This window comes from Ovis aries, chromosome 1 (assembly GCF_016772045.2).
Source record: "Ovis aries strain OAR_USU_Benz2616 breed Rambouillet chromosome 1, ARS-UI_Ramb_v3.0, whole genome shotgun sequence".
Taxonomy (NCBI): Eukaryota; Metazoa; Chordata; class Mammalia; order Artiodactyla; family Bovidae; genus Ovis; species Ovis aries.
In genome coordinates this window covers 31,541,003-31,557,663 of record NC_056054.1, presented here as the reverse complement: position 1 = coordinate 31,557,663, position 16,661 = coordinate 31,541,003, and the positions used below count along the sequence as shown (strand labels likewise).

Here is a 16,661-nt window from a genome sequence, read left to right as displayed (position 1 = left end):
AATGAGCCATAACCATGAATTAGACTGTAACCGTCCCTGGCTGTGAGCAGCTTGGGCACAGAAGCTGTTTCTTCCATCTTTAGGTTCAGGATGGCACTTGGTAAGTGCTCAAGACTAAAATATAGTGATGAAGGACAGGACTGATTATAAAAGAACGTGTCTTATTAGGAGGGAAAGAGAAGGGTACCATCCTTGTCTCCTTTTCTCTCTCCGTCTTTCTCCCCTTCCCTCCCAGCTCCCTGATTTAAACAGCCAGTTACAGAATGTTACCTCATGCTAGGTACTAATCCAGATACTTGGAACCTAGAGACAAGTATAGCACAATTCTTGCCTTCAAGTTCACAGTCTCATAGGAACAGCAAACATGTGTGCAGATAATGGTCCTGATTTTGACATCAGCTGTAATACAGCATGTGTGTGTGTGTGCGCGTGCTAAGTCGCTTAAGTTGCGTCTGACTCTTCGCAGCTCCATGGACTGTAGCCCACCAGGCTCCTCTGTTCATGATATTCTCCAGGCAAGAATACTGGAGTGGGTTGCCATGCCCTCCTTCAGGGGATCTTCCCAACCCAGGGATTGAAACCATGTCTCCGATGGCTCCTGCGTTGCTGGTCAATTCTTTACTGTGAGCCACCAGGAGAGCCCAATACAGCAGGGCTTATTCTATAAAGGAAATATAAGCAACGTGCAATGCAGTCCTGGGAGGTGGAGTGTCAGGGAAATTCAAGGGTGCCATCACATAGAAAGCACAGCTAAGCAGAAATTTTTAAAATGAGAAGGTGTTTGCCAGGCAGAAAAGAGAGGGAAGAGCATGTCTGGCAGAAGGAATATGTGCAAAATTATATTATGAGAAAGAATGACGGATGTGGGGAAAAGTTAGATGCTAGATGGATATTGAGGTACAATGTAGGTGTTAGAGAAAAGTACACTATGGTGGAGGGTGAATTTCATGGTTGTAAAAGTTGAAGCCAGGAGGACAGATCGTGACATGCTTACATTCAGAGTAATGGAGTTGATTTTATTCTTGGGCAATGGAGAGGCTGATGCTGGGTTTTGTCTTAAGCCCAGAGTGGCATTTAATGGTATTAACAGTTTTAGGACATCAGCTCTGATTGGAGCACTGAAGGCAGCTAGAGGGAGAAGGGAGATCAGTGGGAAAGCTTTTGTCATAACCCAAGCAGAAGAGGAAACCTAAAATATTTAGAAAGACCATGAACAGAGCATCTAGCAACTGCAGAGTTGGAAAGATGAGGAAGAAGGAGTCATGGATGGCTGTGGCAGGACTACGGTGGGGGAGCAGGGCAGGGGGCAGAGGTGGCATGACTTATAGAGCTGACAGGTCAAGCTGGCTAAGAGTTTTAAGATGTGGGAGGAATGTGTGTTTCCTACTCATTCTCCTTTTCCTCAGCCTTCACTGCAGTGTAGGAACATCTCATCTCGGGTTGTATTAACATCCCTGGATGTTTGCCCTTCATCTAGCATTGCCATCTTTCAGCCTCTTCCACACACCAGGGGTCACCAGACTTGTTCTCTAAAGGGCCAGAGAGTAAATATTTCAGGCTTTGCAAGGCTGCAGGGTCTCTGTAGCAACCACAGAGCTCTGCCATCATAGGCCGACAGCAGTGATGAACAGTGAACAGATATGTGGTCATGGCTGCACTGCAATGAAACTGGATTGCAAAACCAAATACCAGATCCTGTGTGCAGGCTGTGGTCTGCTGGCCCTCGGCATGCACTGCAGTGTCCAGCCTTCCTAAAGCCTCACTTTTACTTTTTCTAGAGTGCCTTTTCTTCAGAGTTTAAACAGCATCAACTGCCCCCTCTTACCTTCTGAGACGGCCCATCCTTTGTGGAGTGTGTTTTTCCCATGGCTTCTCTTGCCTTCCAAGATGGCCCACACTCTGCCTGTGCAGTGTATAGCTCCCTGAATAAACATTCTTTTCTCTTTAAAAGAGGCTTTCCTGGTGGCTCAGATGGTAAAGAATCTGCCTGCAATGCAGGAGACTTGGGTTCAATCCCTGGCTCAGAAAGATTCCCTTCTTCCCTGGAGAACGGAATGGCTACCCACTCCAGTATTGTGCCTGGAGAATTCCACGGACAGAGGAGCCTGGCGGGCTATATTCAGTCCATGGAGTTTCAATGAGTCAGGCACCACTGAGTAACACTTCTTCTCTTTAAAAAAAGAAGCATCAACCAAGACGTTGCCTTTGCCGGTCAGCACACCCTGTCTCCCCTTGGAATGCAGCACAGGCATCTGCTGCTGCCTGCCCTGTCTGCTGCTGCTTCCCTTCCTTCTCCTTGCTTATTTGCCACTGTAAGGAAATGAGCAAAGAGCAAGCTCTTCCAAGCCGAAAAGGACATCAGAATATTTCTGAAAAAATGAAGGCTTGTCAAAGGGGCCGTCTTCCCTCAGGTCTCCTAAAGGAATCATGAGTGATGACCCCTGGCCAGGGCATTGGATGATATTTGCAAAGTTCATCTTCTTGTTCCAGATTCCTAACTTTAAAGGTCTGCTTTTCCCTTGCTGGTGTTTCATTTAGAAAAGCAAATTCCTGCACGCACGCTCTGACCTTGAAGTGGCGCATTATAAGCTGAAACCGAGAAACCTCATGCTGCATCACGAATTCCTTCAGCGAGTCAAGCGGCTGCCCTTGGAATACAGCTACGGGGAGTACAGAGATCTCTTCCGTGATTTTGGAACCCACTACATCACAGAGGCCGTGCTTGGGGGCATTTATGAATACACACTCATCATGAACAAGGAGGCGATGGAGAGAGGAGGTACACCGCCCGAGGCCCACGTCTTTACTGATGGGGCGCGTGGAACTATGAGTTAACAGGGAGAGAGGCTTCTTTTCCTTGCTGGGGGAGGGGTTGTAAGTTATGCTCCCAGTTTTCCTTCTCGCTCCCTGGTTTTCCTTTCACAGTTTCATTTGCAGATTCCTTATCCTTTGTTGATGATGTGTTGATGGTGGTCTTCCTCTGCCAGCCCTCTCTCTGGACAGTCCTGTTTTCTACATAACTCCTTCTAGACAATAACACCTGGAGAAGGCAATGGCACCCCACTCCAATACTCTTGCCTGGAAAATCCCATGGATGGAGGAGCCTGGTAGGCTACAGTCCATGGGGTCGCGAAGAGTCAGACACGACTGAGCGACATCACTTTCACTTTTCACTTTCATGCATTGGAGAAGGAAATGGCAACCCACTCCAGTGTTCTTGCCTGGAGAATCCCAGGGACGGGGGAGCCTGGTGGGCTGCCATCTATGGGGTCGCACAGAGTCAGACACGACTGAAGCGACTTAGCAGCAGCAGCAGACAATAACATCTCATCTCCTGGCTCTAAATGCTTTATACATGCAGATGTATATGTCTATCCTGGATCTCTTCTGTGTACCGAAGAGCTCATGTAGAAATGCCTCTTTGAGATCTCCATCTGAATGTCTGCCGACCATCAAAAACTTAACATGCCCCTAAGAGAACTTTCACGTGCTTCTTCTGTAGTCATCTGCATCGCAGAATGATTCCACCTTTCAGTCAGCTTTGAGGTGATACCAGTGCTGCTGGTTCCTAAACCACACTTTGAGCAGCAATGTCTTAGATTATCAGAGCTTCCAAACTACTATTCAACTCCCATTTTCCTTCCACAACCCATTCTCCATACAGACATTACTAGTTGTCTTTCTAGTTGCAATCAATGTCCAGTCTAAGGTATGATATCTTCCTTCCAGCTCTGTACTCTTCCCTGCAATATGGCACTTGTCAGCTCAGGGGACCTGCCCCAGGTCTCCCAGGTTACAGTGGCAGAGCCAGGTTTCGGGTATAGGTCCAATGAACTTGCAAGAGGACAGAAGGCCTATAAGGTAAATTAAGGTCAGTGTGGCCCCCCTCAGTCTTGCCAAGATTAAGGGTACTGTACTCCATACCAGAGCTTTCAAAAGTACTTGTCATAATTCCTCTGATTGCTTTCTACAGAAAGGTTCTATGATCAAGTTGTGGAAACATAATAGATCCCACATTGAGAGTTTCACAGGCATACTGAAATCAAGTGACCTCTCCATCACTTTTGATACCACATTTATCACACTGACTTGACTGCAGAAGCCTGGTTTCTTGTCATTCTTGCTCTTAAAGAAATATAAGAGATATCATCATGGGATTCATGTTTCAAGGAACATGCTTTGGGGAAAACTGATCTGCATCAACGTTTCTAGCAATCCCAGGTGTTAAAGCTGTTCTCCTCTCTTTTTCCTGACCTCAAATGCTATGGAAAGGTGCTCATATGTCATATGGAAGACTTCAGCAAGCCCAGGATGGGAAGATGCCTTGGGGAGAATTGGAGAGGAATAGATGGGAAATGGTCCAGAAATGAAGATGAAATAAGGGAAATTGATTCTTCTCTTTGCCAGGGACTATACCAGATATTTCATAAACATTATCTCAACTGATCAAGTAACTGTCTGTACTGCATCAAAGAGTAGAGAAGGGAGGACAGCTCACAGCAGCCTCTATTCACTGGATCAATACCTAGAGACTTGATAAGAAGCCATAGTTTTAGAAAGTGACTCCGAGCTTTTCCTGTCTTTGGAGAGCAGGAAAAACCCTCTGAATATTTGTAGAGGCTGAAAGGGGAAGTTGATGCTGGTCTCGAATGGGGTCTCTGGCCTGGTGCCAGGAGCTGCCTGCATTTCTTGTCCCTAGTCTGGCCACCCGTTAATTTACACCCGAGTTCCTGTGAGCCTCCAGGAAGGGTTTGGCGTCAGGGATCGACTGCAGGAAAAGGCCCAGGACAAACTGCCATTTTAGGTCATGAGCCACTTTTCTTGCTTCCTTCAGATTACTCTCTTAAGGACGTCCATGACTGTGCTAAACATGATTTTAAAATCGGCGCTGCCATAACAGCAGTCTACGTGAACCTGGGTGTGTCGGAGGCGACGTGCAGTAACATTCTCAATGAGATAAAAGGTGAGTGGCCAGGGCATGTGACTTCTCTGCTTATCATCCTTCCTCCTCCAGGAGCCCAGACCCATCAGTCTTTAAGCTAAAGATTGAATATTCCAAGACATTTCAATTAAAATACTAATTCATTCAATAAAAACCTACCTAGCTCCTACTATGTATTGGTATGCAGAAATGAATAAGAGGGTCTTCCTATCTTCATGATATTCACATGAGTAGGCAAACAATTAAAAAATCGAGGACCGGACAGTGATAAGCACCAAACTCAATCTGGCTTCCGGGAACAGGTATCATTTGAATGGCAACTTGAGGAGTAAGGTATCAAGGTTGCTTTTAGGTAGGAAAAAAAAAAAAATCTAACAATGAAAATTTGCTCTAGGGGCTGGCAGTGGGCCTGGCTAGAGGTAGGATGCTCTAGGCTGAAGAGGTAGGAGCCAGGTAGAGGCAGTGGGGGATACAGTTGAGGCAGCTAGTCCTTACCTGAAGCAATGGGCAAGATGGAAACTAGAAAAGCAGGCAAAGCCACAGGTCATGTAGCAGAGTCCGCATGGTGGGTGAGACTAGGAGTGAGTGCTAGAGCTAATCTGGGAGCAGAGATCTCGGAGGCCACACAGGGGAGCTGGGAATCAACACGGAAAGCAGAGTAGGAGAGGAAGGCTGATCAGCAGGGCTCTAATCGCGACCTCTTCTGCACCCTGAGCTACTCTCCTTCATCCTCTCTACAGACTAAGCTTGTCCTTATTTCTGTGATCATATGTGAATGAAGAGTTCCACAGCCAAAGCAAAACAAAATTAACCAGCAACAAAATGAAGAGTTTCTTGTGACTGATATGCAGTGGACACTGTTGTTTGTTTATTTTGGTGGGGCTGGATTGGAACACACATCCTACATAGGGAGGCAGGGAGAAGACATACATGCTCTTCAAAAAAAAACGTGTAAAGTCACCCCCAATCCAAGTTACTGAATAGAGCATTACCCAGTACCCTGGGACCCTTATCAGTTACAGCTCCTCCCTCCCTTGGGAGATAACACCATCCTGAAGTCTCTGTTAATCACATCCTTCCTTTCATGATAGTTTGACCCCGTACATGTATTGCTAACCTCTATGACTTGGAGCTGGGCTTCCCTGGTAACTCAGTGGTAAAGAGTTTGCTTGCCAATGCAGGAGATGCGAGTTCAGTCCCTGGGTTGGGAAGATTCCGTAGAGAAGGAAATGGCAACCCACTCCTGGATTCTTGCCTAGGAAATCCCATGGGCAGAGGAGCCTGGAAGGCTACAATCCATGGAGTTACAAAAAAGTTAGACAGGACTTAGCAACTAAATAAAAACAGTGACTTAGAGTTGCTTGTTTTTGAACTTTATTTGGATGAAATGTAATCTTTCAGTTCTGGTTTTTGAATTTTGTTTTTCTTTTATATCATGTTTTTGTGTAAAACTATAGTCACTTCATTTTCACTGCTGCACAGTATTTTATTGTATGAATATATCAGTTTGTTCATTCTGTTGTTAAATTTGGATTCTTTCCTGTGCCAAGCCGTTATATTCAGAGCTGCTGTGAACATTCTTACACACTCTTCTGATACACATGTGCAAGGGATACTCTAGGGAATGTATCCAGGAGTGAAACTGTTGGGTTGTAGAGTATGTACTTATTCTACACTAGGTAATACTGAGATTTTTCTGAGATGGCTGTATCAGTTTACAGTCTGACCAGCAGTATACAAGACTCCTTTTTTATGATGCTCAACTGCTGCAAGCTCAGAGCAGAACAGTCACTTTATACCAGTTTCTTTGGCTTCGGGCACAAGAAAAATTAGAATAGGAATGACTTACTGATATGATTGAGGGCTTCCTGGGCAACTGCTTGAGAAGTCAAAATAATAACAGTAGACATTGAAAAAAAAAAAACAGTAGACATTATTTAGTGAGTATCTATTACATTCATGCTCACACCTTATAGATTTTCCCACTTTTGTCATATGAGACAAAGAAGTGGTATAGCTCAGAGATTGGCATGGTACGGTAAGTAAATTCTTTCCCTCTAGTGCCTAAGGTTTCGTATCTGCAAAGGAAGGATTCTATACTTCCTATTTCATACTGAAGATTAAGTGAGTTAGCACATGTACAGCGTTAGGTTAGTGGATGACACATAAATGATGAATAATCTTTGCCTATTTACCTTTCTCTGATCTGTCCCTATGAATGTATGTATTTATCTGTCCATCAGTTATCTTCCATAGACTCACTTAGTGACTGTTACTTACAGATGCTAAAACTAAACGTCCCTTTCTCGTCCTGTCTCCAGCTTATGTCATACATGATTGAGTGCACCGCCCTTTGCCCTTGCACTGTGACTCCCTTGCTGGCAGGGATGCGTATTGTCCCATTTACATCTCCAGGGCGACCTCCCTGAACGTTACAGTCACCAGGTTGTCAGGTGGGTTGCAGCAAACTTCAAGGTGTGAAAATGGATCCCCTGACACGCCAGGGCTCCGTATCCATTCCAGACAGAAACAAGACAGACAGCATGGTGGAAGACTTGGTGGTCCTTGTACGAGGAGGAGCGAGTGAGTATGTCACTGCCCTGGCATACAGAGAGCTGCCAACAGCGGACCTGATGCAGGAATGGGGAGATGCGGTGCAGTACAATCCGGACATCATCAAAGTTAAGGTACACGCACCCACCCCACCCATCCTTTCCTCTACTCACAAAACAGCTTCTAAAGGGTTTCCCTGAGCCAGGGTATAGAATACAGAGTGCAGTAAGACACAAGTCCTAACCTTGAGATAGATACCATATAGTAGAAAATGTGTCCAGACTGAACTGATTGTAATATACTGCACAACACCAGCTAGAGACCCCTCACTCCCTCTCACTTGGGCTCCCAAGTTGCTCAAGTAAGTTAATCATCGGCTTCTAGTTCCAGGCTTCTTAAATCAATATCGTTTGCAGTTTACTGGGGAATCCCTCATTTGGTTCTTTGTTCATTTAAATATTCATTCCTACAACCAACAAGTCATTGCTAAGTTCCTGTGATGTGATGGGAACTAAGGCACTGGAGAAAAACAGGAGGATGCAAGGATGAAAAATACAGTCTACAGAAAGATCCATGAATGCATTATTGTTTTACAGGACAGCATAATACATAGTGGTAATCCCTAACATGTTTTGGGCACCTACCATGTTCATGATACTCTGCCAAGGACTTTGGGAATGTTATTCCATCTAATTCTCATAAGCCTGCAAATTTAGTATGCTTATCTCCATTTTAGGGCTGATTTAAAAATCCAGGTCACAGAGCTTTCATCCGTCTGTGACTAAGTCCAGACCTGAAAAGTTGACCTCTTCCCTCCCCTCCAAATTTTCCTGTGGGTTTGGTAAATAGAAAATAATGATCCCAACCAACTGTCACCCAAACAATGGCAGTTTTACAACCTTAAACCAAAAAGACGTTTGCTAGAGCAGTGCTGTCATACACATCAGCAGGGCTGGCCCTTGCCTGTGGGTACTTCAGCACGGTGTCCATGTCACATCTTATACTGCCCTCTTCTTGCTATTGTCTGTACAATTATTGATGATCCAGCATCCGCCCTCCGGAGATCTACTCTTGCAGCCAAGGAGCGGAGTTAAGGGGCTGGAGCTCTGATGAAAGGCTGTGCAGTCCCCGAACTTGGCAGTTTTCCAGTGTCTTTATTTATATGTCAGTTGCAGGGTTGCTGCAGAACAAGAAGGCTGCCATTCAAATCCTTTCCCCTGCCACTTATTCAGTAGTTACACTTAGGGTTTAGTTGCTGGCAAGCATCGAGAAAGGTAAAGTGAGCCATAGCTTGCAGGCGGCTCTAGAGAAATCTGGGATGGGCTAATGACATGGTGACATTGGCTGGTATCACAAACAAGCATGGGAGAGAAGAGAGTTCATGGAAAAATAGACCCCTGGTCTTTACTTTTTACTGTTATCTTATCTGAATTTTGTTTTAAACTTAGAATTAATGGGTTGCTCTGGTTACCTATCCATTTAGGTTGGAAGTGCCATCATGGGCATTGGGAATGTCAAGTATCCAGCAGCACGGGATATATTAATGGGATGTGTGTTTTGTGTGTCTGTGAGAAAGAGAGAGAGCACATGTTAGCATGCTAAGCATCTCAGATCTGCCACGATCCTCAGAGATGTGGTATTTACTGATGGCACAGAGGCTTTACCCAGCATGTATGTGATGCCCTGAAAAGTATCCTATGTACTATGAGTATGATGCTGTGAAGGGTTGTGGGGACTGAAAGGGGAGAGATTAGAAAATCAGAGATATTTCCAGTAGTGGTGGAGGTGAATTTGTTGAAGGCTTTTATGCATTTCTCCTATATATCCCTAACTTGACTTGGAACCATCTATTGTAGTCATAGATTCTTTCTGGAAAGAGAAAACTGTGTATGACTTCATATTATCTCAAAATAATTCTCTGCAGAATCAGCTTACCAGGTAGTTGGAGCAGCAAGTGCTTTCCAAGAGAGCAGAAACCACTCGATAAGGAATTCCTAGACACAGAGTATTGGCCAAGGCTCATGTACATAGACCAGTCTTAAAGATCAATATCTGAAAACACAGTTCCTATAGGAGCTGGGTAGGCAGGAAAGAAGACCAGAGAAGAACCCATTCACATTGTTTACTGGTGAACATTAGATATAGAGACATGGCGCTTTGTTCAAAGAAGAGGTAGAGAAATAACTGGACATATATAAAGAGAACTTTGAACACAAAAGATTGAAATTATATCCAAGATAAAATAAACATACATCTAAACATAGAAGTAAATTTTACAATGCATTTGCTTTGTGATTATAAGAAAGTAAAGAATTTATGAACTAAAAAATAGAAGCCGAGATGTTTAGACACTAATCAGATGGAAAGGGTAATGGCTGAATGTAGGAAGCCCAAAGCACAATAGTAGAATCAAAACCTACACTGGAAACTATAAAGAACAAAATTGACACTGCAGAAAATTGAGTCAGTGATGTGGAAGGTGCTGTAAAAATGTTCCTATAATGCAGAAGCAAAAGACAAAGAGATTAAAACAATGATATAAAAGAAATATGATGGACACAGAGTACAGAAGTGGAAATCTAAAACCCAGAGCATTCTTCCTGAGAAAGATACAGAATTAAATGTGCAGATGCATTAATCAAGCACATAATAAGGGAAACTTCCCTGAGCTAATAATGCAAAATGAACAGCTCATTGAAAAGCAGGCTAAAGTACTGAAGATAAAACAATACTGAAATATAGCGTGGTGAAATTTTTTACTTTGAGGAACAAATAGATTCTACAAAAATAGAAGTCATACTGATCTTAGAATTATTCACAGTGCTAAATGCCTAAAGATTGTGGAGGGATAAGCATGAAGGAAAAAGCTTGTGTCCCAGTGAAATGGTCTTTAAAGGATGAAAAAATTCCCCAAGACATTCCGAGGAGCCTGGCAATAGAGGATGTCCAAATAATTCTGAACTTCAGACAAATAAGGAATATTGTTTTTTTAGGATAAACATCTTTCAAATATTTCATGTGACATACTTGGTGGCTCAGATGGTAAAGAATCTGCCTGCAGTGTAGGAGATCTGGGTTTGATCCCTGGGTTGGGAAGATCCCCTGGAGAAAGAAATGGCAACCCACTCCAGTGTTCTTGCTTGTCCATGGGAAATCCCATGGACAGAGGAGCCTGGCGGGCTACAGTCCATGGCAAAGAGTCAGACATGACTAAGTGACTAACACTTTTTCACTTCATACTAAAATTTCATCTGTTACTTATCTGAAATTCAGTTTTAACTCAGAATACTACATTTGATTTTCAACCTTAGTCACAAAGCCTGTCATGCACGTACATATCCATTGTGGTTGGGGTGGCTAGGTTGTGGTCTGGGGTTCAGGCTGATGGAGAGTCCATGGTACAGAACATGGTATGACCAAGTGTAGAAGGGAAAATACAGTGGTGAGTGGTTCAACGAGGCATCAGGAGAGCCTCGGTTACGCCACCGTGAAACAGCCCCAGATTTCAACGCCTTAGCCCAGCAAAAGTTTATTGCTCAGTCACATATCATGTCCAAAGTGTACTGGTAAAGGGGCTTTTCTGAATATCACAGTGGGATCTGGGCAGTGGAGGTTTGCTCTTGTCATTTGCTCCCAATATCATCACAGCAATGGTAAGGGAATGGGAAAATTCACCACACTCTGCTGCCAAAGCTTCAACCTGGAAGGGGTGCTCCCTCTGCTTACCTCTCACACCTCAGAAAAAGTCATGCTGCAAACCTGTCCTTAAGGATGGTTCAGGGAAAAGCAGTCCTGCCAAGTGCCCAGAAGGAAAAGAAGCTGATACATTTGGTAAACAGTGATAATGACTATTACACTTTACTGGAGCAATTTAGTCAAAGATTCTCTAAAAGCAAGTTACTCTGATCAACAGAAGGTTAAAAATGTAAATGCCGTGGTAGCATGAATCAGGAAGATATTTCGGACTTAGACCAATCTCACTGGAAATAATAAATTCTGAATTTCAAACAAGGAAACCCACAAATATTATTAAGTGGAAGATAAAGTGAAACTTTGAAAGTGAAGTCGCTCAGTCGTGTCTGACTTTGCGACCCAGTGAACTGTAGCCCACCAGGCTCCTCTGTCCTTGGGATTCTCCAGGCAAGAATACTGGAGTGGGTTGCCATTTCCTTCTACAGGGGAACTTCCCGACCCAGGGGTCAAACCCAAGTCTCCTGCATTGCAGGCAGACACTTTAACCTCTGAGCCACCATAACACAACAACAAAATAATTTGCCACACGTGAAATCTTTCATGTGTAAGGAATGACACTGTTTATAAGAAAAATATCTCAAGAAATAGGAAACTCTCAGAAAAACTCAGATGATAAATAAGCAAAATTTTAACTCCTCAGCAATAAAAATAAAAATTAAAGTAACAATACAAAGTATCTTTTGCCTATCAGATTAACGATGATTAAAAATCTTTAATACTCAACCTTATTGGGAACAATAAAATGGAAACTTTTATATTATGAAATAGGACTATAAAATGGTACAACCTTTTAGGAAAAGAATTTAACTGTATATATCCAAGACATTAAAAATGTTTACAGTGTTTGATCCAATAACCCTAAGTGCAAAAATTGACTATAGCAATCATTTTAAAAATTGGTAAAGATGTATCTATAAAGACCCACCTCATTTTATGCTGCTGCAGTCTCACTTTATCTGAGGTTTTGCTTTCTGAGGTTCAGTTACTCATGGTCAACCATGGTCTGAAAATATTAAATGGAAAACTCTAGAAAGAAACAATTTTTAGGTTTTTAATTGCAAGCCATTTTGACTAGTGTGATGAAATCTTACATTGTCCCACTGCATCCCTACCTTGGATCCCCAGCCATCAGCACCATCTGCTCCTGACATCCAACCCCTGGCATGACCACAGTTCAGTAATCCAGCACCCCCCGAAGCAGATGAACTTTCTGATGTCACATCAACAGTAGCCTGACGCTATGTCATAATGCCTCCGTCATTCACTCACTTCATCTGACCATGTTAGCACTTTATGATCTCATGTCATCATCAGTAGAAGAAGGGTAAGTACAGTACAGTCAGATATTTTGAGAGACAGAGAGAGCACATTCACATGACTTTTATTACAGTGTATTGTTTAATTGTTCTATTTTTAGTTCCCATTGTTAATCTTCTCTTATCATGCTTAATTCATAAATTAAATTAATCAAATTAAACAAAATTAAATAATCCTATACCCATAAATAGTATATGGGTATAAGAAAGAACATAGAATATGTTGAGTTTGGTACTCTTCATCATCAAGGGTCTTGGAATGTATCCTGACTAATAAGGGAGGACAACCATATTTGTAGTAGCAAAAGGAAAAATAAAAGTGGAAGCAACCTAAAGATTCAATAACATAGCTGAATACATTGTAGTTCACCAGGACAACAGGATACCCTGTAGTCATGAAAATCATTTTATCAAGGATTATTGAAGAGCATAGGAAAATGTTCATAATATGATATTAAGTGAAAAAAGTGGAATGTAAACATGCTTTTCTTATGCCATCAATTTGGTATAAGTATCTGTCCATCTACCCTTCCAAAAATATATTCGGAAAGGGCACAAATCACAGTGATAACAATTCATATCTTCTGCTGCTTGCTGAGTGTTGCTCTGATAAATTTCTTTTCCTGTGCCTCAGCTTTGCCATCGATACAATGGGGATACAGAAGTCTATGTAAACTGGGGATACAGAAGTGTACCTGACTCCTAAGATTGTTGTAAAGACTAAGTTAGATCACATATGTTTTTAGTTCAGCAGCTAATGAATCCTAGCTATGGCAATAATCAAGAATGCCAATCACCAGGGTCCATCACAGAGAACTGCATGAAGTTTTATAGACCGTGCCTGCCTGGCGTGCTGCAGTTACAGGGGTCACAAAGAGTTGGACGTAACTTAGCAACTGAACAGCCACCACCGTCTCTGTGCAGCAATGTAATCAACAGTTTTCACAAGCGCAGGTGTGCTAAGGAACCAGTGATCAATGTGAGTAGGTAGGATTGGGTGTCTAGGGGAGAGATGTAGAAGAAAGAGGGAGGAAGGGAGGAAAAAAGAAGAGGACAAAAGAGAAAAAGACAGGAAAAAGGAACCAGCAAGCTAAAAAAAAAAAAGGAAAGTGAGCCACATCAAGTTAAAAAGGAAACTGTGGACGGAATCTTAGGACTTACTGCCAAGTTCCAAGGCAAACTGTCCTGGAGAACCCTGGGATAGAGGTTGGAAAAGAGAATATTCACCATTTTTATCACCAGTTTTCATGAACTCATAGGAGAAGCACAGATTTGGGATTAGAATCCTGGCAGCGCAATTCAATTTCTTCAACTTAACCTCACCTGAAATGGCGCTGGTAATTTCTCCCCTGCGAGGATGGAGGATCATAGCACAGCCCCTGGCACACAGTGCCACTGACTTGATCTCCTGGAGCAGATCTCAGAACTAGTAGGAAAACGCCTGGTACGTTAAAAGCAGGTTAAAGGCAGCCTTTTGAGGTGCTCTGGCAGTGAGAGCAGGCTGTTGGAGGAGCTCATTGTGGGTATACAGCAACCCCTTATGTACCCCCGCCTACCCACCATGTGTGGCTAGAAGCTGGACCATTCTGCAAATAGCCTCTGGATCAATTCATTGACCACAAAACAGTGAGACAATGGGACCACCAAGGGGCCTTGCTTTGCCCACTGGAGTGAAGGTCAGCATCAGATGCATTAAGAAATGGAAGCAATTTTCTTCCCACTGGAGGCTTTTATTAGGCATGATTGCCTGTGTTTAGACGGACCCTAAACTCTCCAGGACTGGATTAGGGCAGGATCACAAACAAAATCTGGTGAGGAACCTGACCCTGGAGCTGAAACTCTGAGCCGAGAGGCTCTGAACATGTTTAACTGCCTCTTTGGACTTTGCCTCTATCTTTTCCAAGGCCACAAACACCCCCACATCCATCTATGGCCTCCTTCTCTCAGATACAGCCATGCCCACTGAGAGCATCTTTCTCTCTGCTTGCCACACCCTGGCCTCCATGCCAGCTGCTATTACCCTAATGAGGCCTCCCATTCCCTTTTCATCCTTCTACCCACTCTTATTAGCCACTCTCACTAAGCTTGGGGCTGAACCCTCGAGATACAGCTCAGCAGTATATAGGTCTGATCTTCAGGAGCTTACAGTCTACTTAGAGATGAAGGAAAAGGGACTTCAGCCCAAAACATTGACCACGAGGAAAAAAGGAGATAGAATTTGCATTGGATGAGTAGTGTAGACAGTATGCTGAGCGTTTCATAGTAGGAAGGTGTTCTGGAAGCTTCAAAGCTCAGGGGAAGTTTCCCTAATGGTGGCTCTTACATGACATGAAGAATTTTCACAGGTTTGGAGTGGGGGGTATTGCTGGAACAGGGCTCCCATAATACTTCCAAAGAGCGGCTTGCAAATCATCTCCCCTCTCCCACCAAAGAGAGATTAACCAGCTGCTCCTCTCTATCCTGATTACTGTCCTGCAGTTGGAGAAGGAAGTGGCAACCCACTGCAATATTCTTGCCTGGAAAATCCCATGAACGGAGGAGCCTGGAAGGCTACAGTCCATGGGGTTGCAAAGAGTTGGACGTGATTGAGTGACTACATTTTCTTCTCTACCCATTACAAGTTGCCACTGTTACCTGTAACCACTGTTCTGTTCAGTTCAGTTCAGTTCAGTTCAGTCACTCAGTTGTGTCTGACTCCTTGCGACCCCATGAATCGCAGCATGCCAGGCCTCCCTGTCCATCACCAACTCCCGGAGTTCACTCAGACTCACATCCATCGAGTCCGTGATGCCATCCAGCCATCTCATCCTCTCTCGTCCCCTTCTCCTCCTGCCCTCAACCCCTCCCAGCATCAGAGTCTTTTCCAATGAGTCAGCTTTTCACATGAGGTGGCCAAAGTACTGGAGTTTCAGCTTTAGCATCATTCCTTCCAAAGAACACCCAGAGCTGATCTCTTTCAGAATGGACTGGTTGGATCCCCTTGCATTCCAAGGGACTCTCAAGAGTCTTCTCCAACACCACAATTCAAAAGCATCAATTCTTCAGCACTCAGCTTTCTTCACAGTCCAACTCTCGCATCCATACATGACCACTGGCAAAACCATAGCCTTGACTAGACGGACCTTTGTTGGCAAAGTAATGTCTCTGTTTTTCAACATGCTATCTAGGTTGGCCATAACTTTCCTTCCAAGGAGTAAGGGTCTTTGAATTTCATGGCTGCAGTCACCATCTGCAGTGATTTTGGAGCCCCCCAAAATATAGCCTTACACTGTTTCCACTGTTTCCCCATCTATTTCTCATGAAGTGATGGGACCGGATGCCATGATCTTCATTTTCTGAATGTTGAACTTTAAGTCAACTTTTTCACTCTCCTCTTTCACTTTCACCAAGAGGCTTTTGAGTTCCTCTTCACTTTCTGCCATAAGGGTGGTGTCATCTGCATATCTGAGGTTATTGATATTTCTCCCTGCAATCTTGATTCCAGTTTGTGCTTCTTCCAGCCCAGAGTTTCTCATGATGTACTCTGCATGGAAGTTAAATAAGCAGGGTGACAATATACAGCCTTGACATATTCCTTTTCCTATTTGGAACCAGTCTGTTGTTCCATGTCCAGTTCTAACTGTTGCTTCCTGACCTGCATATAGTTTTCTCAAGAGGCAGGTCAAGTGGTCTGGTATTCCCATCTCTTTCAGAATTTTCCACAGTTTATTATGATCCACACAGTCAAATGCTTTGGCATAGTTAATGAAGCAGAAATATATGTTTTTCTGGAACTCTCTTGCTTTTCCATGATCCAGCAGATGTTGGCAATTTGATCTCTGGTTCCTCTGCCTTTTCTAAAACCAGCTTGAACATCTGGAAGTTCACGATTCACGTATTGCTGAAGCCTGGATTGGAGAATTTTGAGCATTACTTTACTAATGTGTGAGATGAATGCAATTGTGCAGTAGTTTGAGCATTCTTTGGCATTGCCTTTCTTTGGGATTGGAATGAAAACTGACCTTTTCCAGTCCTGTGGCCACTGCTGAGTTTTCCAAATTTGCTGGCATATTGAGTACAACACTTTCACAGCATCATCTTTCAGGACTTGAAATAGC

At 43.4% G+C, this 16,661-nt stretch overlaps 1 protein-coding gene and 1 long non-coding RNA gene across 2 annotated transcripts in view; one reads left to right on the top strand and one right to left on the bottom strand.

Moving 5' to 3' along the window:
• Window positions 1–16,661, top strand: part of C8B (complement C8 beta chain) — a 45,088-nt gene that overhangs the window by 21,739 nt on the left and 6,688 nt on the right. The window contains exons 7-9 of the mRNA XM_004002016.6: window positions 2,539–2,779; window positions 4,835–4,963; window positions 7,466–7,629. Coding sequence (XP_004002065.2) covers window positions 2,539–2,779; window positions 4,835–4,963; window positions 7,466–7,629 — 534 coding nt within the window. The remainder of the gene's footprint in view (window positions 1–2,538; window positions 2,780–4,834; window positions 4,964–7,465; window positions 7,630–16,661) is intronic.
• Window positions 5,784–16,644, bottom strand: LOC132659198 (uncharacterized). The gene is made up of 2 exons (XR_009599311.1): window positions 11,672–16,644; window positions 5,784–10,451 (listed from the first exon to the last, which is right to left on the bottom strand). It is a non-coding gene; the product is annotated as an uncharacterized LOC132659198 (long non-coding RNA).